This window comes from Pelobates fuscus, chromosome 1, assembly GCF_036172605.1.
Source record: "Pelobates fuscus isolate aPelFus1 chromosome 1, aPelFus1.pri, whole genome shotgun sequence".
Lineage (NCBI taxonomy): Eukaryota > Metazoa > Chordata > Amphibia > Anura > Pelobatidae > Pelobates > Pelobates fuscus.
The window spans coordinates 438,939,337-438,963,512 of NC_086317.1; the positions used below are offsets into that span (position 1 = coordinate 438,939,337).

The following is a 24,176-nucleotide window of genomic DNA, read 5'->3' on the forward strand; positions in this document are numbered from 1 at the left end:
AGTGAGACATTTTTGTCTCAAAGTGATGCATGCCCCTTTAATTGAACATTCCACCCCATAACATCTCAAAGTTATGGGGACTTGAGTCTCTGGGCACCTTCTTAAGAAAAGCTATTCAAAATGAATGCATTTATTTGTCCTGATTTGTAGAGTACATAACATATCTATAATTTCAGTTTATTTTAAGAAGTAACAGGTCACAAAATACTCTGTTTTCAAGCTTTTTAACACCAATACGGTTTGTTTTTGTTCTTTTAAAACCTGATGTGTTACTCTCCTGTACAAAACCCCATATTGTGTTCAGCTACATCTTCCGAGCACAATATCCCCAATGTTTGCCTCTGCCACCATCATGTGAAGCAACAGCACCATATAAGAGGCCTGATCATTTCAGCTTTTACAGTTAGAATTTTGATAGGCCTGTGTCATTGGGCATTGTAGCGGTTTGAATGTTAAAATGACCCTAGAAAAGTCTACCATTTGTGAAAGACATTCCAGGACATCTTATATGGTGTATATTGTGTCACAACCATTTTTTCACCAGTACATACACATTTGATCAAACCACCCAAATCCGGCTCAGCAAATTCTTCTGAATAAAATACCCTGAAGTACAAGAGACCTGACTATCTGTTTTTAGCTAGAATCTTAGAAAATTAAGACATTTTTGGGCTTTGTAGCATTTTGACACTTCAAATTACCCATAAATGCATACCATCCGTGAAAGTAAACACAACAAGGTATGTCAAATGGTACATTTTAAACATTATACAGTCACTTTAGCACCCATTTCTTTCAAAGTTTAAATTTTATTTGTACACAAGCATTGTGTATATATGCTATGTGCTACTGTAATAAAAATCACTAAATTGGGAGTACAAAATGAACCCCTTCACATATCCTTGTCTATTTGTTGTAAACGTACAGAGCTGAATTTATAACCTACCTATTGCAGTTTTACCAAAAAATATATATATTCTTTACAAAGCAAGTCTTAATCACAGTCTAAATTCTTAATACTAAACCAAATCGTTATCACAAATTTCACTTGATCCAACTGTGAATCCTAATTATAGCCTTAATTAAAAATTAATTATAGCCTTAAAGTGATTTAAAGTGGTCGTGGTGGTAGGGGTCAATATGTGCAGTGTTTCTGCTTAAAGCAGTGCACATACAGAGATATCAATTGTGTGATGGGGGCTAGTTGCACTCCCAGCACACAAGACATTGGCAGCCCAGGACTATTCTGGGCTGCCTAATGTCAATTCCGTGCATAACTCACGTCTGTTGTCAGCATCCACTGCACGCTGACAGACGTGAAAAATTTCCCTTGCACTCACTGTGCTCCCTTCGGTCTCCCTCCACGCAGCATTGGTTATTTTTAAACCTTCCTCACCTATCTTCTGTTATCGTTTACACCAAAGGAAGTTTACCTGTTACTGTAGAACAAATGTACTTGCTGGTACCTTGTCCAATCCCACAGATCATATAGTGGGAGCACTGCAACGTCAAATAAAAAAAATAAAAAAACACTTGTGCCCTGTAATTAGCAAAGTTTAAGATATTACAGTAATATGGACCATACCTGGGTTTGCTCCACCTAGTGTAAATCCAGTTGCAGGTTTTTGTCCAAAAAGTCCTCCACCAAGACCTGTACTCGCTGTAGTAGCTGCAGCGGTTGCAGGGGAGCCAAAGCCACCAAAACCAGCATTGCTGCACAAAATACAAAGTATATCATCATGAATAGTCAAAGAAATATAATAAGGGCAGACAGCTCTGCCAAAGAAACAAATGAACGAGGAAGTAAGAATTATTCACTATGATGGTAAAAAAAAAAAAAAAATATAGGGGTGGGCAATGATCTGGACAGATCGTTATTGATTCTCTCATTTTTTTCAATTCAGACCAGCACGTTGACTGCACAGGTGTTGGAATACAAGTTATTTAATTTATTTAAAACTTCCTTATAAAAAAAAAAAAAACAGGGCAAAATATCTACACTAAAAAGAAACACAATGGAACAATTTAGTCTCATATTTTAACTATACCCAGAGAGGGATAAACTGGCATATTTATGTCATGTATCAATTTGTTGTGCTTGTATCAGTTTCAGAAGCATAACATTTTTCCTTGCATTATATCAGTTCTGAAAGAAAGATCAGCATGGTGGAGCTGGCAGCCCTGTGCATAGGGCACACATTTTATTTTATTTTTTTTTACAATAAACCTCATTCAAACAAAGACCAGGAATGACTGCTGCAGCATGTTCTTCCATGTCAGTCCTTTCCACAGATAGATGTGTAACATTTAGCATTGTATAATGGTAAGGTAGATGTGGAACATTTAGCAGAGTTTAATGATATAAAGCATGGGGTCCTCAAACTCCGGCCCCTCAGATGTTGCTGAACTACAACTCCCATGATTCTCTGGCTGTCTATGTAATTCAAAGAATCATGGGAGTTGAAGTTCAGCCGGAGTTTGAGGACCCCTGTAATATAAAGTATTCAGATCCCTGTGATCACTACAGACAGGGCTGGGGGCTGATTACCCAGGGTTCTAGAAGCAGAGCAGTCAGCAGGAACATTCTACCGGTTGCCATGGTGACTGCGCTACTTCTACCACTTCGCCCGCCTTTTCTAAATCTTAGTACATCGCGCCCGCGGGCTGCGAGCGAGCGGTGTATCCGATCTCCCACCTGGCTGCTACCGCCGCCGCCGGTGCTGCTGCCGCCCCCCCGAATGAGAAAGGAGCCGCAGCACCCGTTGCCGGGTTCAGGGTAGTGGTGGTGGTGGCCCCCGCGGGGGCCCCGAATGAAAACCCCGTGGACATGTCTCCGGCAGTCTCCCTCACACACGGCAAGCAGACCGGAAACGGCACCGCGCGCGACTCACTGCGCAGCCGCCGGAGCGCGCTCTGATGACGTCACGCCAGGAGAGGGGGATGATTTAAATTTTTACTAAATCCAACAAAGACCAAATCTGTCACTATAGCCAAAATGGAGATTTTTTATTTTTTGTTTAATAAAATCAGCTAATTTGGACTAAATGTTGCAATTGGTATTTCAGTTTGCTATACTGTACTGTACTGTACTTTGATATCTACAGGGTTATTCACTAAAGTGAAATTCAAATTTAAGGTCATAATAGCCGAAATGGAAAAATTCTTCAAGTCCCGTAATCCTGCCTGTTCTACTCGCAACAAAAAAGTAATAAGGTGCAATGGCGCAATGATCACCCAATTGGTTACAGAAACAAGTGGAAAAAAACAATATAAAAGCGGGGAGTGCTTCACACTACAGATTTACTATAATGTATATACTTGTTCGTGCCGTCATGTGATCGCGTCATTGATAATTCGGGCACGTCGCTTCCTATAGCATGTTTCCAGTACGGGAGACAGTCACATGATTGTCATTGGGAGGAATGCATTTCATACTGTAATACAGTATTATGTCTATATTGATTTGTGATTCCCTCCATATTGTATCCAGGGACGTATATCCATTATAGTATATCTTTGATGTGAAGCACTCCCCACTTTTATATTGTTTCTTCCTGTTCAACGACCTACACCTTAAATTTAAAATTCACTTTGAATTCTCACTTCAGTGAATAAACCCTTTAGAAAGTTCTAAACATTCCCAACATTCCAAATTTAAGGGAGTGAGTGAGGTTGTGACCAGGGGCGATGTTTTTCGGAGAAGTTACAGGTTAATTTATGCAACTAAAATGTGATTTAGATAACAAAAATCTTATTTACACCGACTAATTACTAAACATTTTAGACATTGCTGTGAGTATTATTGCGTTATACAATCAGACACACCCATATGGAGCTCCTAGAAAAGATGGTCATTTGGTTAGAAAAGAGGAACAGAGGGATTTGGGCCCAAAATTGCCCCCACTCCTCCCCTTAATAGGGACAGTTGGGAGGTATGGCCATCTTCTACTCGAATCAGCAACAGCCGCTAGCCAAATGATACAGCTGCACCGTGTTTACAGACATAGCTATCATTTCAGTCTAATTCTATAATATGCACTCACTTAAATACAATGATCAGTTCTGGATTTCAGTTGTATTCAGACAGGCTGAAATCAGGATAATGTTGGTCTCCATTTTGCTAATTGGATTTTAATTCACTACAGTTCAGGCTTTAGGGAATAAACCCTTATTCTCAACAATCTCAGACAAAAAGTCCCCTGAAATTGCAGAAGTGGTTATGGTGCACCCTCACAGAAAATTCCAGAGTAAATAGTAGAATTGAGTTGTGACAATTTGTCTAGTTCACACAAAACACCACTGTCTACTTGGTCAGAAGCTCTCAGATTTCCCAGTAGTGCAGGATTTAGCTAGAGGGAGCTTCTATTGGCTCCATTGACCCAAGCCATGCAGGCCTATTGGCTGAGTGTTAGTGGAGCACTCCGCAAATAAGCCAGCCCTGCATGGCAGGGCTTAAGTCAGTGGAGCCAATAGGAGCTCCTTGTAGGGGCTTTCAGCTTCATGGAAGGGGGCACCAGGCAGGATCCATGTAAATTCTCAAGCTTTTCTTAAATGGTTTGACTACTTCCTTGAAAAAGGAACCAGAGCTATCATGGCACTAACAGGCTGTTATGGTGCTTGCAGTGTTCCTTTGATAGACAAGTTTGTGCTGCACACAGTTTTCACAGAGCACTTGTAGAAACAGGTTCTGAGCTTGTGGAGGCCTGAGTGTGCCAACAGGACTGCCAGTTAGCCGGCAGTGTGTTTATGACAGGCTAAGTCGCCCCACCCCTATCCAAAATTCACCATTCCCAGTATTCCAAAATTAATTTCAGGTGTTTAGTCACATTATCTGAATTGGAAAATTTGTGCAAGTCAGTGATTTTTCCAGATTAGCTAGTTTAGTCCAATGTTTGAAATCAACCTTGTATTGAATCAGACTTAATGGCAATTCACACTTTACACATCAAAATCACTATTCCATACCTAGATGTCTGAAGCACTGATTTTTTTTTTTGTATTTCTAAACACTAGCAGGATAATTCACAACTGAAAATTCAAAATTAATTTTAAGGACAGAGTAGCCAGACTGAAAGTATAGCAGACTGAGAATTTTTCCAATTTGGTTATTTTGGGCTTGAATTTGAAATGCACTTTTTTGAATAACCCTGCAGAGTGCCAAAGCATGCTCAAAATACCATTTTCCTTTGAAGAAAGAAAAAAAAGTGGGGGGCATTCTCATTACATAGTTTTTTAAAAAAACATTCATGTTGTCACAAGTCCCTTACCTGCTCCTTATCGACCCCTTTGCTCTTGGCATCCTGCAGCATTAGCGTTCTGGCCTTAGTCTCTATTACTACTATGTTCTCATATCGTGTGCTCACACCTGGCATTATTTATAGAGTCAGGTGACACTCCACCCCAGGAAGAGGCTGTCCTTTTGAACAGGAAACCCCAATAAAAGCTCTTAGCGTGTTTGATTGTGATGAAGCTAAGTTTGTCTTGTGTGTTAGACTTGTTCTGACTAGTTAGAGTTGTGTATGTTTATAAGTCTTTGCTGGCTGCGCAGATCATGGACTGTCTGACTTTCATTTTGCTTGCTTTTCTCAAATAGTTTACCTGTAATATTATCTCTCTTTCATTAAAGAGCCAGTATAGGCACCCTGACCACTTCAGCTAAATGAAGTGGTCTGGGTGCCAGGTCCAGCTAGGAATAACCTTTTTTCAGTTTCAGAGAAACTGCTATGTTTATAATAGTGTTAATCCAGCCTCTAGTGGCTGTCTCATTGACAGCCGGTAGAGGCGCTTCCGCGCTTCTCACTGTGATTTATCGCCGTCCATAGGAAAGTATTGAGAATGCTTTCCTATGGACTGGTTGAATGCGTGCGGGTCTCCTGCTGTGCATGCACATTCAGCCGATGACAGCTATATGGAGGAGGAGAGTTCCCCGCCTGGCGCTGGAGAAAGAGGTAAATTTAACCCCTTCCACCCCCCAGAGCCCGGAGGGAGGGGGGCCCTGAGGGTGGGGACACCCTCAGGGCACTATAGTGCCAGGAAAACTAGTATGTTTTCCTGGCACCTTAGTGGTCCTTTAATAAAGCTCCTATGCCTAATATGACCCTGTTCTCTCCCCCATGTTCACCTAGAGCAGTGGTTTCCAACCCAGTCTTCAAGGCATGCCTACCAGTCCAGGATTTAGGGATTACCCAGTTGTGTCTTCATGATTAGCGGCTTTATGGACCTGCTGCTCAGGATTTCGATGGGCCTTTTTATTGAAATCCATAAAATTAAGTGTACTGTAGTGGTTATGGTGCCAGGGATGTCTTGGTGCTACCCCACTGTAATGTCAGTTTGTTTTGTCATGGTGTGATGCTTACATTGGTCATGCTGGGCGCTCACTCTGCTCACTTATCCAGTCAAATGTCAATTCTTTGCAAGATAGGAGCTCCATTACTATTTCATGAATGAGCTCCTATCTTGCACAAAATGTACATACACCATCTGCAGCTTGAAGAATGGAAGCGGTGGAACACAGATAAAAGTAACAAAAAACAGTCTAACATGTTACGGTAGTATAACTTAGTGAATTTGAGTGTAAAGGCAATTCCCCAATAGCTGCAGTTAAGGTTTCTGGAAAAATCCTGCGTGCTAGAAAATATTGTTTCACAACTAATCCATTTTCCCTGCATTCATCAGTAGTCACTTGATCTGTGAATAAAATCAACAGTTATAGTCTGTCCCCTAACCACTAATCTTTTGTTTTCTACCTCTAGATGGACATGAGATTCAGTCCACATGATTGGGCAGTGCTATTGTATATCATGGCAAACTAAACTGCTTATGTGCCCCAGCAAAAAAAACAGAGGCACAAAAACTAGCCTCTAGTCCATTCTATCCCTAGCGAGGGCACTCTGAATTATGGCACATGCCCCTGCAAGGATTGGCTGTTGAGTAAGTTGCACAATAATTAAAGGCCACTCCTGCTCTGTCGGGGCCCAATAATTTTCTTGCACTGGGTCCCTCTGTTCATTAATTCATATCCCCCACGTTAGAAATGGGCAAAGATGGACACTTTCATTTTAGGGATTTGATTGCGGGTGTGTCCAGGGGCAAGACTGTTTAGAGAAATTGTAGGTAACTTACCAATGACACTTCATACAACTTAAATACATTTTAGAACAAGTACAATGTGTTTTAATTGTTCAGACTGATTTCTTTAATTTGTACTTTAACCCTATTCCAATGTGTAGACCAGGGGTCCTCAAACTTCGGCCCTCCAGATGTTGCTGAACTACAACTCCCATGATTCTTTGAATTACATAGATAGCCAGTGAATCATGGGAGTTGTAGTTCAGCAACATCTGGGGGGCCGGAGTTTGAGGACTTCTACACCCATAACTAGTGTGTGAATAGAATATGCAGTATTCTACACGATGCTAGGACATTCCATGCCGCCCTATACAGAGTGTAAATGCTTGTAGGACATCATGGAATTCACTGCAGAATTGGTGTGTGCAAGGTTAAATCCCTGCTAACTCCAGGGAGCCCTAGGTATAACTGGATACCAGGGCTCCCCTCTGCCTACTGGAGCCATTTTATTTAGTTTTAAATAACTGCCTGCATTTAAATGCCTATGGAAAGATAGTGGTGTGGGCAGGGTTAAATCCATGCTTACACCAGTACCCCAGATATCAGTGGATATCTGGAGCTCCTCTCAGTCACCTGGAGCCATTTCTGCTCTAAGCAGCGATGGCATTCAAAGCTTGTTAGAGCCTTTTAAATTCAGAAAACTCTGCCAAGGTTTTTCTGGGCTGTAGGCTGCTTAAATGAGACCTCCCAGGGCTTTGCAAACTTCCCAGCACCGATCACTGTGTAATTTGCTGGAAAGCAGGCTCCATTCATAATTACAGTAAAGGTAATTTGGAAAACAGCCAGTAGATGGCAGTCACAGACCACTGTCTAATGTTTTAACTAGGAAACTCATTTTCTAATAGCATAATTGATCTAAGCAGAGGGTTTCCTCACGGTTTAGGGTTGGAGTTAGGGTTAGGATCATGATAGGGTTAGAATTAAGGGTAAGAGTAGGGTAGGGTTAGAGTTAGTGTTAGGGTAGGGTTAGCTGTAAGATTAAAGTAAGGTAAGGGTTAATGCTGGGTTTGCAATAATGCTGTCTTATGGTTAGGGATTGTAGGGTTATGGGAAATATTAGGTTAGGCATATGGTTAGAGTGAGTGTAAGCATTGGATAAGGGGCATGGTTGGTGTAGTGTTAGTGTTTGGGTTGGTTTGAGGTTAGCGTTATAGGGACACTATTGCCACCCAGACCACTTTAGCTAATTAAAGTGGTCTGGGTGCACTTCCAGTTTAACCCTGCAATTGTAATTATTGCAGTTATTGAAAAACTTCAATAATTGCATTGCAGGGTTAACTCCACCTCTAGTTGCTGCCTACCAGAGAGCCACTAGAGGCGCTTCTGGCTCGATCGACGCTGGACGTCCTCATGCTATGTATGAGCATATGCAGCCTCTGCTAAAACCCCATAGGAAAGCATTGATTTGATGCTCTCCTATGGGATTGTCCTAATGCGATCGCAGTGCTCTCCATGCATACACATTAGTTCCCGCCGATGGCTAATATCACGGGAGGTGGAGCGAAGGTGGGGCCCAGGGCCAGGGCTGGACGGGCCCACCAGATACCGTGAAATTTCCTGGGAGGCCGCAGCACCTGTGTGTCTGTCTTGGTGTGTCTATGTGTGTGTGTCTGTCATGGTGTGTGTATGTGTGTGCGTCTGTCTATCTGTCATGGTTTGTGTGTGTGTGTGCGTGGGTCTGTCTGTCATGGTGTGTGTCTGTCTGTGTCATGGTATGTGTGTGTGCCTGTCATGGTGTGTGTGTGTCATGGTGTGTGTGTGTGTGTGTGTGCCTGTCATGGTGTGTGTGTCTTTCAAGGTGTGTGTGTCTCATGGTGTGTGTGTGTGTGTCTGCATTGGTACATGTGCGTGTCATGGTGTGTGTGTGTGTCTGTCATGGTGTATGTGTGTGTGTTTAGGTTACCAGACCCCTTCCATTGGCATGGGAATAGTGTTTTTACTCACCTTTCTTTTCCCCATGCCTTGCTGGTCTCCCCTCGACTGGCCCTGCCTCAATGGCAGAGATCACCAAGCAAAACGCTACACCAATCAGCATCTCCTCATAGAGATGCATTGAATCAATGTATCTCTATGGGGAACGTTCAGCGCCTCCATGCAGAGCGTTGAGGCGCTGAATGTAGGTGCTGCACACTGTTCAGCACTGACACAGGAAGCACCTCTAGTGACCGTCTGAGTGACTGTCACTAGAGGTGTCACTAGGAAGCAATGTAAACACTGCATTTTCTCTGCTTGTGTGTGTGTGTGTGTGCCTGCTAGTGAGTAACTTTGTGTGTTTGTGTGCCTGCTAGTGAGTGAGCTTGTGTGTGTGTGTGTCTGTCTGTCATGGTGTGTGTCTGTCTGTGTCATGGTATGTGTGTGTGCCTGTCATGGTGTGTGTGTGTGTGTGTGTGTCTGTCTATCTGTCATGGTTTGTGTGTGTGTGGGTCTGTCTGTCATGGTGTGGGTCTGTCTGTGTCATGGTATATGTGTGTGCCTGTCATGGTGTGTGTGTGTGTGTGTGTGTGTGTGTGTGTGCCTGTCATTGTGTGTGTGTCATGGTGTGTGTGTGTGTGTGCCTGTCATGGTGTGTGTGTCTTTCAAGGTGTGTGTGTCTCATGGTGTGTGTGTGTCTGCATTGGTACATGTGCGTGTCATGGTGTGTGTGTGTCTGTCATGGTGTATGTGTGTGTGTTTAGGTTACCAGACCCCTTCCATTGGCATGGGAATAGTGTTTTTACTCACTTTCTTTTCCCCATGCCTTGCTGGTCTCCCCTCGACTGGCCCTGCCTCAATGGCAGAGATCACCAAGCAAAACGCTACACCAATCAGCATCTCCTCATAGAGATGCATTGAATCAATGTATCTCTATGGGGAACGTTCAGCGCCTCCATGCAGAGCGTTGAGGCGCTGAATGTAGGTGCTGCACACTGTTCAGCACTGACACAGGAAGCACCTCTAGTGACCGTCTGAGTGACTGTCACTAGAGGTGTCACTAGGAAGCAATGTAAACACTGCATTTTCTCTGCTTGTGTGTGTGTGTGTGTGCCTGCTAGTGAGTAACTTTGTGTGTTTGTGTGCCTGCTAGTGAGTGAGCTTGTGTGTGTGTGTGTCTGTCTGTCATGGTGTGTGTCTGTCTGTGTCATGGTATGTGTGTGTGCCTGTCATGGTGTGTGTGTGTGTGTGTGTGTGTGTGTGTCTGTCTATCTGTCATGGTTTGTGTGTGTGTGTGTGTGTGGGTCTGTCTGTCATGGTGTGGGTCTGTCTGTGTCATGGTATGTGTGTGTGCCTGTCATGGTGTGTGTGTGTGTGTGTGTGTGTGTGTGTGTGCCTGTCATTGTGTGTGTGTCATGGTGTGTGTGTGTGTGTGCCTGTCATGGTGTGTGTGTCTTTCAAGGTGTGTGTGTCTCATGGTGTGTGTGTGTCTGCATTGGTACATGTGCGTGTCATGGTGTGTGTGTGTCTGTCATGGTGTATGTGTGTGTGTTTAGGTTACCAGACCCCTTCCATTGGCATGGGAATAGTGTTTTTACTCACTTTCTTTTCCCCATGCCTTGCTGGTCTCCCCTCGACTGGCCCTGCCTCAATGGCAGAGATCACCAAGCAAAACGCTACACCAATCAGCATCTCCTCATAGAGATGCATTGAATCAATGTATCTCTATGGGGAACGTTCAGCGCCTCCATGCAGAGCGTTGAGGCGCTGAATGTAGGTGCTGCACACTGTTCAGCACTGACACAGGAAGCACCTCTAGTGACCGTCTGAGTGACTGTCACTAGAGGTGTCACTAGGAAGCAATGTAAACACTGCCTTTTCTCTGAAAAGTCAGTGTTTACATTGAAAAGCCTGCAGGGACAGGCTATAAACACCAGAAACACTACATTAAGCTGTGTGTTTGTGTGTGTGTGTGTACTTGCTAGTGAGTGACCTTGCTTGTGTGTGTGTGTGCCTGCTAGTGAGTAACTTTGTGTGTTTGTGTGCATGCTAGTGAGTGTGTGTGTGTGTGTGTGTGTGTGTGTGTGTGCCTGCTAGTGAGTGCGCTTGTGTGTACGTGTGTGTCAGGGTTTCTTTGCTGTTTTAAACAGCAACCCTTTCTGTTTCAGTGATTGAGTTTTCAGCTGCAATTACTATGAGCTCCTTCTGCTTGTTGCCACGGTTACTCACCTGTGAGTAGTAATCAACCCTGCTGCTAATCAGTTCTGCCTATTTAAGCAGCTAAGCCCAGAACCTCCTTGCCCTTGCGTGGTTTCCTGTTTCCCAGAAGTCTCCTTGTTCCTGTGTTTCCTGTTTGTTCCTGGTTCCTGACTCCGGCCTTGTTCCTGACTCCGCTGCTCTCCGTGCTCCTGATCCCTGGCTTGTCTGACTACCCGCTCTGGTGACTGACCCCTGCTTGATTCCTGGACTTTGCTTTTGTTATTTATTTGTTATTTTTCAATAAAGGTGTGTTTGCATCTAGTTCCGTCTCTGTCTGGTTCCTGGTCCCTGACAGTGTGTCATTGGTTATAGCTCTATTAATCCGTGCATACTGCTCACGAATTCTGTCAGATTGTTTTGAAACAGTTTGATGAAGCCTGAGGTTCTCCACGGCATATATAACCTCTAAAGTGAGGTTTTAGAAGCATATTATCATATCTGCTCCATTTTAGGTGTGGCATTGCTGCTGGGTTCAGTTAAGTGAATTAAGGGTTTCTGCTCTGCTGGGGGGCACTACAAGGTACTGTAGTGCTAGGAATACAGTTTTGCATTCCTAGCCTATAGTTTTCTTTTAAGTGCCAAAAATGTACTTGGATACTAGACATATTACGCATTAAACAATCAGGGCAGATATGAATCTATTTTAAAGGGACACTATAGCCACCTAAACAACTTTAGCTTAATGAAGCAGTTTTATTGTATAGAATAGATCATAGATCTCTCAGGTTTCACTGCTCAATTCACTGCCATTTAGGAGTTACATCACTTTGTTTCTGTTTATGCCGCCATTGTAACACCTCCCCTGACTCTGATTGACAAATCCTGCATGAAAAAAAATGGTTTCCCTTTCAATCAGATGTAATTTACCTTGAACAATTGTATCTCTTGCTCTGTAAATTGAACTTTAATCACATACAGGTGGCTCTTACAGGGTCTAGCAAGCTATTAACATAGCAGGGGATAAGAAAATCTTAATTAAACAGAACTTGCAATAAAAGCCTAAATAGGGCTCTCTTTACAGGAAGTGTTTATGGAAGGCTGTGCAAGTCACATGCAGGGAGGTGTGACTAGGGTTCATAAACAAAGTGATTTAACTCCTAAATGGCAGAGAATTGAGCAGTGAGGCTGCAGGGGCATGTCCTATACACCAAAACTGCTTCATTAAGCTAAAGTTGTTCAGATGACTATAGTGTCCCTTTAAGCTCTTTTTTTTTTATTTTTCTTCAAATGTCAAAACTGAGGTTTAAACAGCCTATTTGCAAGTTTCGCCTACTTGGCTATAGTTACACCTTGCCTGTTTTAGAGTGAATTTATTTTACTGTTTAGACATTAATCTGCAACAAAAAACATATATTTTACTGAATAAATCAGAAATTGCTCAATTCAGTCCAAAGCAAAAGAAGCTCTTCTGAAAAAAAAATATTATTAATAATAATACAAATTCCCCAGATAGAATAATTTCTTCTTATAATTTAAATTCCCTGGTCATTTCATGTAAAAAAAAAAAAAAAAAACACACCCTCACTAAATCCCTTAGGCTCTTTTTTTGTGTTTCTTTGATTTTTATTATTGCCATGAGATCATTGCTAGGATTTTTATTTTATTTGATATTATTATTGCCATGAGATCATTTCCCAAGAGTCACCACCCCAGGAAACCGCACAGATTACATATGACCGGCAGGGGGCGCTCAGCAGATACAGCTTGTCAGTCTGCGCATGCGCGGTGGGTGTCCGGACCAGGAAGTGTCTCCCGGTAACAGCTGCCGCAGGAGGAAGCGAGAAGGCTTTGGTTATCAGTGTGCCCCGTCCATGCAGGACCACAACCTAAACCACAACCGCAAGCCCGAACATGGAGCACATCAGGACTACCAAGGTACTGGGGCTGCTTCAGGCAATGGCTACTGGTATCAGTGCATGCCCCTATCACCTGGCTAGTATACACAGTGCCATGGCTACCTAGCATCCTGTAGTGAAGGTAAACAAGGAGTGCCTGTCCCTGGGCACACATAGCAGGGGGAGGGGGGCACACATGGCTGCGGAAATGGGGGGCACACATGGCTGGGGAATGGGGGGCACACATGGCTGGGGAATGGGGGGCACACATGGCTGGGGAATGGGGGGCACACATGGCTGGGGAATGGGGGGCACACATGGCTGGGGAAATGGGGGGCACACATGGAGATGGCATGCTTGCTGGGATTTCTATTCAATGAGACAGCCCTGCTCTCTGTCTGATGGCATCCTGCCCTCACTCAGCATCTTATTTAACATCCTGCATTTTCAGGATTTTAGCCTTCCAGTGCCAGTGGGCAAGCTGGGCCAGGCATTGCTTGGCACTGCACCTTCCCCTCCCCCCCATCAGGGATTTGGTGTTTTAATTTTTTTATTTTTAGCTTTATAGCAAGCATGAAGTCCATAATTATCAAGCTTTCGCTATAAGGCTGTGTGCAACATCATTATAGTATGTTCAAAAGATATTCCTTGCTTAGAGAATTCATGTAAGTGGGTAAACCTGCACCATGGGAATTGGGAAGGGCTCTAACTTCTATCGTTTGCAGCAAGATAAAGCCTGGCAGAGATTAATGGGAATTTATATATGTAGGGTCACGAATGTGTATTTGTTTATTAGTTTAAGAAACTCTACAATGCACTAAAGATGCTCCAATCTGTAATCCATCTAATTCCTTTTCAGAAGATTCATGCCATATTATATCACTTGGTTAAAAATGTTGTTGGCACCTAAATGTTCCTTTAAAAAATATATATATATATATTGTTTACATTTTTTCTTTTTTTTTTTTTATAATTCTTTATTTTTGAGTTCAGGGATGAAGCGTTACATTTCTTGTGCACACATTGCTACGATACAGTACATTTCACCAAGTTGGTAATTGCTGCTGCTATTATACATTGACTCATACAGTGTCCAATTACAGTGCTTTTTAGGAAGTAATCTGCTGTGGAGTCTTGGTGGAGCTAGGCTTTGTTGCACACAATACTCCTGTTGTGAAAGTTCCTGTCATTGTGTGCCAATCTGATTTTCGCTCCACACCGAACTTCTTTTTGGTTGGTTTGGGGGAAAGGTATAAGAGGGGGGTGGGAAAGAAAGGGTTGTGATGTTGGAAGGGGAGGGAGAGGGATGGGGGGATTGTTTACATTTTTGACGTGCAATAATACATGTCAGATTTTGTTATAATATCAGAATATTAGTTGATTAACATACAGGGTATCCTATGTAGAGGTAAAAGATCCAAGTAAGAATAACAATATCCGTCTCAGTAACATACATCTGATTCAACATAAAAAAATAATAATAATAATATAAAGACAAAGAGAACACAGCACTAATTAATTAATAAAAAGTATATAAAGCATAACAAATGCACTGTTTGCAGATTCGTAATCGATGTCTGACAAATGTATGGAATAAAAGAAAATGACAACAACAGCGTTAATCATTAGCGTAGCTCGGTTACGTGGCGACAGTATTGTGTACCAGCTGAGGAAGGTAAAAATGGCAGGATGCTTTTGGGTCAGTCCCGATCAGAAATCCAGGTTCAACCTTTGCCCTCCATGGGCCGAGCAGAATCCCATATTACTACAAACAGCCAGGCGTTCATAGGCCCATGTGCAAGTCGGAGTTTAGACAGAAAGAGACTTGCAGATCGTGAAACCCAGATGTTGGCATTAACCTCTGCTTTCTAGAATATAGGTAGCAGTGAGACAGGTCTCCATAAGTCACTTGTAGGCGAGACTTTAGATACAGAGACCTCTAGGACTGTGGGGAGGTGTGAGTAAGCGCCCACTCATAGGTGTGCGCTCCCTGGGGGCAAGAGACACTTGTCGGAAAACTCTGAGGTAAGGGCATCATCTGCTACCAAGTTGCAGGGGACTGTAATCTTAGGCTGATATTGGCACAGAATTGTGCAAACAACTGATCTTGTTTGGCCAGAGTAGGAGACTGCTGGCTTTGGGTGTTGGATAATAATTCAAAGACCACCATTTTGGCTAAGACAGGGCACACTCTGCTTGTTTCAAGCTGTGCTACTAGCCACAATAACCCGATTGTTTCCATGATAACCCTCACCAGCGGGGGGTTGGTGCTGAGTATCTGGACACAGATAGTAGACACAGGATGCAGATAAAGGGATCGTCTATCTCCTTTTGGCTGCGTTTAATAAGCCGCAGGTCTGCTTCTCTCAAAATCGTCCAAACATCAGTAGAGCTGCCTCGGAAAAACCTAATCTGATGCCCTCAAGACTGTGAGGTGACTAATAGACGGACATATTCTGTTATTGCAAGTGATAAAACTGCCTAAAGATATTTTCAGTTATTTCTTGTAGAGATCTCTTGAGGTGCGACTGATCAACATGGTAATCAGGCCAGCCCCCAAAATGTTTCTAAACATGGTCATCCTTCTGTTGTCTGATAATTGTAGGGTAAACATGACCCTATACATATACAACTTACTGGAAAATCAGTAATGTGTTCATAACAGGACTCTCAATAATCATGATATTCCCTAAAGTGTGATGTGTAGGAAATTTAAAGTGCCTTTGAAATTTGAATCCGCAATAGACAAATTGAAAAAAAATCTTTAAGCCAGCCATGTTTTCAGTACAGCTATTTTGGTCTAATATTTGAAATTCACTTTGTATTCCCAACAATTCACACTTTTATTAAAATAACTACATTGACCCAGTAAAACCAGTGATTGTCTATGCTGTCACAACAATCTGTTCTTTAAGGATAATATTCTAAAATGGAATTGCTAGCGCAGTATGTGATCTCAGAAAGGTATAGAACTGGCTAGGTTCATTAAGAATGACACCACATGCTGTCTCTAGCTACCATATTGTTATGACACCAAATAACCACTCCGAGCGCCTTGGCACCCTTCTAGTGTAAATAGTCGAATGGTACGACAATTTTCCTGTGGTCTGCCAGTCACCTCTTCCCAGATCGGCAGAAGTTCTCTGTCATAAGTTGAGGGAGTGGAGAGTGCACTCAGCTTAGCTCAGGAAGTTCCCAGAAGTCTCATATAGGAGCTTCTGGAAGTTGATGGACCTCTTTTAAGTTGTAAAACTGTTTGCAAGTGGTATGACTCTAGCACCATAACCACTGCAGCACGCTGTAGTGATAACAGTGCTTGAAGTGTTTCTTTTTTGTGTTAATAGACAAATACACTTTTTTATTTTGTTTGTTTAAGGTCTTAGTTCCTGGGGGGGGGAAAACAGTGAGTCACAGCTTTATAGGTTTAGCAGAACTGTATAGAAAATTGTTGTGCAATTGTGCATGTTTTTAATGTACTGTGTTTCATGTAATCAACAGGGTACCAGGGTATTCTCTAACTAAAGTATTAAAGGAACACTATAGTCACCTAAATTACTTTAGCTAAATAAAGCAGTTTTAGTGTATAGATCATCCCCCTGCAATTTCACTGCTCAATTCACTGTCATTTAGGAGTTAAATCACTTTGTTTCTGTTTATGCAGCCCTAGCCACACCTCCCCTGGCTATGATTGACAGAGCCTGCATGAAAAAAACTGGTTTCACTTTCAAACAGATGTAATTTACCTTAAATTATTGTATCTCAATCTCTAAATTGAACTTTAACCCCTTAAGGACACGTGACATGTCATGATTCCCTTTTATTCCAGACGTTTGGTCCTTAAGGGGTTAATCACACACAGGAGGCTCTTGCAGGGTCTAGCAAGCTATTAACATAGCAGGGGATAAGAAAATCTTAATTAAACAGAACTTGCAATAAAGAAAGCCTAAATAGGGCTCTCTTTACAGGAAGTGTTTATGGAAGGCTGTGCAAGTCACATGCAGGGAGGTGTGACTAGGGTTAATAAACAAAGGGATTTAACTCCTAAATGGCAGAGGATTGAGCAGTGAGGCTGCATGGGCATGTTCTATACACCAATACTGCTTCATTAAGCTAAAGTTGTTTAGGTGACTATAGTGTCCCTTTAAGATTATTCTTAAAGCAGCACTCCAAGCACCATAATCACTACAATTAGCTGTGGTGGTTATGGAGCCCAATGTGCCCTGGTGACCCCTATTGTTAGTTGGCAGGAGCTTTCTTTAGCTCTCCTGTACTAGGCCCTGCAATGCCATGTTTAGGTCAGACATCTTCTGGCTCTCTTGTAGGTAGTGAAGGCAGTGGTGGAAGTAAATCTGTTCTTAAAGCAGCACTGTCACGCCAAACTTACCTTTCTCTTAATTTTTATCTACTCTTGCTCTCCGGATCTGTTCTTTATTTCTCCTCTAGTTTTCTTTAAAACATAAGATAAAGTAGGGACTACTTTGTCCTACATATTTTCCTTATGCTTAACTTTCTTTGACCAAAGGAGGAGCTTAAGTCAGCTCCATCTCCTGTGTTAGAGAAAGGTCCCACCCTTCTCCTTGACACAGGAAATGGAGCTGGCTTAAACACCCCCTTGGGTCAAAGTCAGGTGTAGGAAAAATACCTAGGTCAAAGTAGTCCCTACTTTGTTTTATGGTTTAAAGAAAATTAGATGAGAAATAAAGAAATGAAGAGCAGATTCTGAGCGTGGAAGAGAAGAGGAAACAATAGGAGAGCAGTAAGTTCGGCATGACAGTGTCGTTTTAACTGTTTTGACTACTACCAAAGGGAGGGGGTGGTGCTGATACCGGAGAAACTGACGGAAGCCAAGCACAGAGAGATGGACACAGGTTTCTTCAGGAAGGAAGAGATTCTTTATTGGATCACCGATCGGGACTCAGAGGGACTAGCGTCACCAAAATACAGCAAAGTCTGAGTACTGAATACATAGAGTACATTCCTTATATAGCACTGTAGCTCCTCCCACAATTAACTACACCCACACATACCCTTAACCTATTTAATAAATAGAGTCTAAACTCATCCATCCGGTCTAACCACGTGGCTCATCTGATACAAAGGAGAGGGACGCGTAATTCCAGTTCTTACATTCCTGCACCTGGTCAGTACAGTGATAACAGTATCTTAGCTACGTGTAATTAACTAACTGATACTACAAACACATATACATACATATGCCTTGTGGCAATCTTAGCCTGCTAAACTTGTATTTTACTGGAATTACATCACATTCCCCCCTTTGATGCCTCTGATATTTCACAATTACTTGAGGCATCACTTAACCTTGGTTTGCATATACCTCAGGTTACCATGAACCAGACCAGACTTATCTTATGATGTGAATCTTTTAACACTCATCTTCCTGCATTGGTTCTCCTTGATCTAGAGCCTTATACTTATATATCGCCATTATCTGTGCAGCAGCCTTCCTCTCTGCTATACTTCCTATCAGGCTTTGCACAGACCTAACTACTAAGGGTATAAGACACGGTAGGAGTAGACACAACAGTAAAATCAGTAGGACTCCACCTACCACTGCCTTAAGCCCTCCAAACCACTCATACCAGCTACCAAACCAACTACTTGGATTGTACCCTTTCCATACCTGAGTAGGCACATGCACTAGTTTAACCATATGGCTAGTAAGCTCAGCTATTGCTTGCCCTTCGTCATCTATTTGAAGACAGCAATTGCTCAGGTTAAACTTCCCACATACACCTCCCTCTACTGCCAAAAGGTAATCCAAGGCTAATCTATTTTGGTACACTGCTGTCCTCATCCTGGTATTATGCTTCGCTAGAAGATTGAGTGCTTGTGAGGTCTCATTAGTAATAATCTCAACCACCGCCTGTAATCTTATAATACGGTTGAGCATATAAATTGGGGTTCTATAACCAAAGGTACCATCTTCTGCCCACGTGGCTGGCCCATAATAATCTATGATACGCTGGGGAGGCCATTCATTATCTTCCCAGGTGCCTATCTCTAAGGGTCCCCTTTTCTTCCTATGATTCACATCATACACTTTAACACCTAAAGTCTCACCTGTTTCAATCGGTAACAAGAAGAAGGATGGTTTGAGCATACCCAACACACATGCCCCTTCCCAGTCCTGTGGCAACTCCGAATAGGCTTTCTTACCACAGATCCAGTACAAATTTGCTGGGGCTCTCCAGGTAGATGTGATGGATAAATCAAACCACACATCCTTTAAACTGGCATATCTAGCAAACGGGTTAGATGGTTCTGAGACATTTGAAGCCGACCACCAAGTTGTATTTTTAGTATCATCATCATAAGCTTTTTGCCCTAGACAAGTTAATTCTCCTACAGAAGTATTATACATTATTCCTTTCCTTGCTATGCAAACATAACCTATGATGGAGGTCTTTAATCTCCACTCAGATTTACCTCTAACACTCAAATGATAATCGGCTTGTGTAGATATTAGTTGGTCAACTGCCTCAGAACCGGACATTACCTCCTTTGCTTCCCAAGGCCATTGGTCTCCCATGTTAGTACCTCCACACACATAGCAGTTGGTAACATTAAGACTACCGGCAATACTTTCAGCTAGGTCAATGAACAGGTTTTTAGCGTTATGGGGGATCTTATTATCTATACTCATCTCTTCATAAAAGGAATGGTATACTTGATGAGTCTGGGAGGATACCGTATCAGTCTCTATTCCTATAAACAATAATGTCCCAGGATCTAAACCCGTCCCGTATATCTGAAACCCAAATAAATTTCCATACTTATCTAGGAACTTGTCGGGGTTATTAATAAGTATATGGACTGGGTTGCATTCCATAGACTTACAATAAGGGCTAGTCGGCAACTTAGTCACTATCATGTCTTTATCTACTGTCTGTCCCCAAGTCGCCCACCCCACACAAGACCAATATGGACAAAAGTTATAGTCTTTATTTGGGCATCTAGGACTCACATATTTATTTTTACTACTGGGACAAATATATTTATCATTAGACCCATACGTCCTCTCCCATCTAAGATCCCCACATACATTCCACGGTTTTCTACCACTTGATATCGCCTTACATGCATCAAATAGCAGAACACCCGAAGAATGTACGGATTCTAACACCGTCTTATTAATTAGGGTCCCCTGAGGATCTCCATTCCTGAGAGTCAACCAAATTGTACGAGGTTGATACTCTGGACTGAAGCACTTAGGTTCTCCTACTCCTAAATGGCACACACTATAGTCTATATTTAGGTATCTACATCTTGATACCTCTCCTTTACATTCGTATTGTGAATGCCAAATTAGGGTTTGGGAAATATGGTTACCTGTTCTCGTAGTCTTAATGCATACCTCACAGCTAGGAGTGTCGGTACCTCTACCTTCCTGAATATAAAAACACATATAAATAAACACAATCAAAAGCACATCTTTCGCCGTCATCCTCAGTCTTCGTCCGTGCGATGGAACCTCAGCTTCCAGGATGTGAGGGCTGCAGGGAATGGAGTTCTGCTCGTCTTCACAGGTGTCCCTTCGAGACTTTCCTGGCTTATACACTATGTGTTGGTAAGCGGACAGGCTTTATTATGGCCTTCTCACTCACACCTGTAACAATAAAATTTGTAATCCACAATAATTCCTCGTTACTCCGACTGAGTAGTGCGTTTCAACCGGATCTTGCAGGGATTCTCTGGATCTGCTGTAATTTGCCAAGAATCGACTGCTGCTGGTTTAACCCTGGAGTGATGTATCCACGGAGTTACTTCGGCTACTTTTATCGCTGTAGGGGTAGACAAAAGAACAACATAAGGACCTCTCCACTTGGGCCCTAACGGTACATTATTCCACTCTTTAATCCACACTTGGTCTCCTGGATGATAACTATGAACAGGGGGATAAATATTCACAGGTAATCTATCTTGTACCCATTTCTGTACCTCCTCCATAGTCTTACCCAACTCTACAACCTGCTGCCGGGTAATTCCTTCTCCCAACTGACTCAAGTCCCCCCTTAAGTTACCAAGTACGGGAGGTGGTCGCCCATACATGATTTCAAAAGGAGAGAGGCCCATCCTTCTGGTAGGGGTACTGCGGATTCGCAATAAAGCTATGGGTAAGAGAACGTTCCACTTAAGTTGGGTTTCCTGACACATTTTAGCCAACTGGTTCTTTATAGTTCTATTCATTCTCTCTACCTTACCAGAACTCTGGGGTCTATATGCAGTATGAAGCCTCCACTTTATACCAAGCATATGAGTCAGTTGTTGTAGGCACTGATGAACAAAAGCTGGACCATTGTCCGATCCTATAGAACAGGGTAGTCCATATCGGGGTATTATTTCTCGTAGCAGGAATCTTACAACTTCTCCTGCTTTCTCTGTACGAGTAGGACATGCTTCTACCCAGCCTGAATAGGTGCACACAATTACCAACAGGTAACGATGTCCACCCGATTTAGGCATTACTGTAAAGTCTATTTGTAGATCGGACATGGGGAGTCCCCCCATAAACTGGACTCCTGGTGGCTTTACTGGTCCTTGTCTTGCATTATTCTTAGCACACGTTACACATCTGCGTACAATGGCCTGAGTCAAGTTGGACAATCTTGGTATGTAGAAATGTTTCCTGAGAGATTCTTCAGTACTGTCTCTCCCAGAATGTGTCCCGTTGTGATAATTTTGGACAATTTCTACCGCTAGTGATGCTGGTATGACTATTCTTCCATCTTCTAGCTGATACCACTTGTTCTCCAAATACTTTCCCGGTTCAGTCTTTAACCACTCCTCTTCTTGAGCTGTATAAACTGGAGTCCATTGGGACAGTGGAGTTGGTATAAGAGCAGCTATATGCCCCACATACTCCTGTCTTCCTGATTCAGCAGCACGCTTAGCTGCACTATCTGCCATCCGATTTCCCTTGGTTACATCACCATCTCCTCTCAGATGCGCTCGACAATGTATGATACCGACTTCTTTCGGCTCCCACACTGCTTCCAATAGTTGTAGGATTTCAGCTGCGTACTTGATTTCTTTGCCTTCTGAATTCAGTAGTCCTCTTTCTTTATACAAAGCTCCGTGGGCATGAGTGGTTAAAAACGCATACTTAGAGTCCGTATAGATATTTACTCTTAAACCTTCAGCCAATTGTAACGCTCGTGTTAGTGCTATTAATTCTGCCTTTTGTGCTGATGTTCCTTTCGCCAGTGGCCGAGCTTCTATCACCTTGTCTATTGTTGTCACTGCATATCCTGCATAGCGGATCCCTTCTTTCACATAACTACTGCCGTCGGTGTAATATTGAACATCGGGGTTCTGGATGGGAAAATCACGAAGATCTGGTCTACTTGAAAATACTTCATCCATTACTTCCAAACAATCATGTTGACTTTCAGTAGGTTGCGGCAAAAGGGTAGCTGGATTTAAGGTGTTTACAGTCTCTAAATGCACTCTTGGGTTTTCACACAACATTGCTTGATACTTGGTCATACGCCTGTTACTAAACCAATGATTTCCTTTGTAATCCAACAACGTCTGTACTGCATGTGGGACTCGTACATAAAGTTCTTGACCCAGAGTGAGTTTATCGGCTTCAGCTACTAGCAGGGCGGCTGCAGCTACGGCTCTTAGACAAGGTGGAAGTCCGCTGGCCACTGCATCCAGTTGCTTAGACATGTAGGCAACAGGTCTTTGCCATGATCCCAAGTACTGTGTCAATACTCCCACAGCCATTCTTCTTTGCTCGTGTACATATAAGTAGAATGGTCGTGTGTGATCAGGTAGACCTAATGCTGGGGCACTCATCAAAGCCTTCTTCACATCTTCAAATGCCGTTTGCTGTTCTTGGGTCCATAAGAAGGGGTCGTGCTCTGTACCTTTGATGGCTGCGTACAGAGGTTTTGCCAGTATCGCATAGCTGGGAATCCATATCCTACAGAAGCCTGCTGCCCCCAAGAATTCTCGCACTTGTCTTCTATTCTTGGGTATTGGTATTTGGCAGACAGCTTCTTTTCTCTCTGGCCCCATAATCCTTTGACCTTCAGAGATATGGAATCCCAGATACTTGACAGTTGGCAAACACAACTGAGCCTTCTTCCTGGACACCTTGTATCCTGCCTTCCAGAGAATATGTAGTAGATCGTGCGTTGCTTGCTGACATTTTTCTTTTGTAACTGCTGCTATCAACAAGTCATCTACATATTGTAACAATACACATTCTCCTGGGATAGACTCGAAATCCAGTAGATCTTGACTTAGAGCTGAACCAAATAGGGTAGGTGAATTTTTAAACCCTTGGGGAAGTCTTGTCCAAGTCATTTGGCGTTTTGAGCCTGTTACAGCGTTCTCCCATTGGAAAGCGAAAATACATTGGCTTTCTGCGGCAATTCGGAGGCAAAAGAAGGCATCTTTGAGATCTAAGACTGTGAAGTAAGTAGCCCCGCCCGGAATTAAAGCAAGCAGGTTATATGGATTGGGTACAACTGGATGTATGCTAACAACCGCATCATTGACTGCTCTTAAGTCCTGTACAGGTCGATACTCATCTGTACCGGGCTTTTGAACAGGCAGCAATGGGGTGTTCCAGGGGGAAGTACAGAATTTTAGGATACCATACCGTATGAACTTATCCAGATAGGATTGGATGTTCTTCTTAGCCTTCTGCGGAATGTGATATTGTCTTAGGCTCACTGGATAAACCCCATGTTTCAGTTCAATTTTTATTGGTGGAATATTGCGGGCCAGTCCTGGTGGGTTGTTCTCTGCCCAAACTCCTGGTATGTTAAACAATGTCTCATCACTCCTAGGGTTTTGGCTAGTCAACACTGTATAAAGTCGCCACTCTTCTTCCTTTGGTACGGATAAAGTCATAATACCTGAAGGTCCATTAAACTTTAAGGATGTTGTTCCATTTGGTAGGAACGTAATCTGCGCTTGTAATTTTGATAGCATATCACGTCCCAGCAATTGGACTGGACATTCAGGCATATAAAGGAATTGGTGTTTTACTACGTGGCCTCCCAA

At 42.8% G+C, this 24,176-nt stretch overlaps 2 protein-coding genes across 4 annotated transcripts in view; one reads left to right on the forward strand and one right to left on the reverse strand.

The window, feature by feature from the left end:
* Positions 1-5,328, reverse strand: part of NUP58 (nucleoporin 58) — a 42,166-nt gene extending 36,838 nt beyond the window's left edge. For 2 of the 3 annotated variants that reach the window (XM_063429674.1, XM_063429663.1), the window contains exons 1-2: positions 2,696-2,881; positions 1,586-1,713 (exon numbers count right to left, since the gene is read on the reverse strand). In XM_063429674.1, the coding sequence (XP_063285744.1) occupies positions 1,586-1,713; positions 2,696-2,829 (262 nt within the window). In that variant the 5' untranslated portion in view covers positions 2,830-2,881. Of the gene's footprint in view, positions 1-1,585; positions 1,714-2,695; positions 2,882-5,267 lie in introns of those variants that run through there. The other variant, XM_063429682.1, reaches the window with a different exon arrangement.
* Positions 5,329-13,030: 7,702 nt separating this feature from the next.
* The window catches only part of MTMR6 (myotubularin related protein 6), a 42,137-nt gene continuing 30,991 nt past the window's right edge, over positions 13,031-24,176 (forward strand). The window contains exon 1 of the mRNA XM_063444888.1: positions 13,031-13,173. Coding sequence (XP_063300958.1) covers positions 13,150-13,173 — 24 coding nt within the window. The 5' untranslated portion in view covers positions 13,031-13,149. The remainder of the gene's footprint in view (positions 13,174-24,176) is intronic.